The sequence below is a fragment of the Salpingoeca rosetta genome, assembly GCF_000188695.1.
Source record: "Salpingoeca rosetta unplaced genomic scaffold supercont1.14, whole genome shotgun sequence".
Lineage (NCBI taxonomy): Eukaryota > Choanoflagellata > Craspedida > Salpingoecidae > Salpingoeca > Salpingoeca rosetta.
Window position 1 is genome coordinate 790,843 of NW_004754920.1, and position 807 is coordinate 791,649.

General features: G+C 65.9%; 1 protein-coding gene across 1 annotated transcript in view; it reads right to left on the reverse strand.

The window, feature by feature from the left end:
- PTSG_12421 (uncharacterized protein) overlaps positions 1-807 on the reverse strand; it is a gene marked incomplete at both ends in the record, with an annotated part of 4,578 nt that overhangs the window by 2,258 nt on the left and 1,513 nt on the right. The window contains one exon of the mRNA XM_004993104.1: positions 37-749. Within this exon, the coding sequence (XP_004993161.1) occupies positions 37-749 (713 nt within the window). The remainder of the gene's footprint in view (positions 1-36; positions 750-807) is intronic.

Genomic DNA, 807 nt, shown 5'->3' on the forward strand with positions numbered 1-807 from the left:
CAGCAGCGTGGCGTGTGCACGGCGAAGCCCCAGAACGGCTGTCCAGGTCCGCAGCAAACAGCATCGTACGCGCCGTCTCGAAGAGGGTGCGGAAGGTGCGCTCCGCGGATCCGTTCTTGGCCTGCGAGTGCGGTGGCGAGAAGCGCTGCTTGATGTCGAAGGCCAGGCACAGGTCGGTGAAGTCCTGGCTCTTGAAGACGGCGTCGCTGTCCGTCTGCAGCGTGGCGCCTCGGAGCGCGTTGACGACGTGGCGGTCCTTGCGCAGCTGCTCCAGGGCCGCACCGACGTCGTTCTTGTGCCGGATGAGAAACGTCCAGGCGAAACGCGTGCAGTCGTCGATGAAGGTCAGCGCGTAGCGTGCACCTCGCAGCGACGTCTCCTCCAGCGGACCGGCGATGTCTGCGTAGAGCAGCTGGCATGGCCCAGCGCTGCGTGGAGCAGACTGCTTCGGGATGGAGGCGCGCGTGCTCTTGCCAAGCGCACATGGTCCACAGGTGACGATGTGCTTGGAAGAGGCCTGGGCAATCTGCTGCCGGATGGCGTCGACGGCCGCGCTGCTGCGATGGCCTAGCACGTCGTGTGCAGAGGCGCCCTCGTCAGCATCCTCGGCTTCCCCATCGCTGCTGTGCACGAGCTCCCCCGCAAGCGCCGTGGCTTGTTGGGAGGTCGTGGTGCTGGCGTAGAGGAAGAGATGGCCGGTGTCCTTGGACGGCAGCAGAGGCACGCTCCATGTGGCAAACTGGATGCGGCTGTCGTCCGCAGCAATGACGACGGAAGCACCACGACGCGCGCGAGTCACCAGGTTCA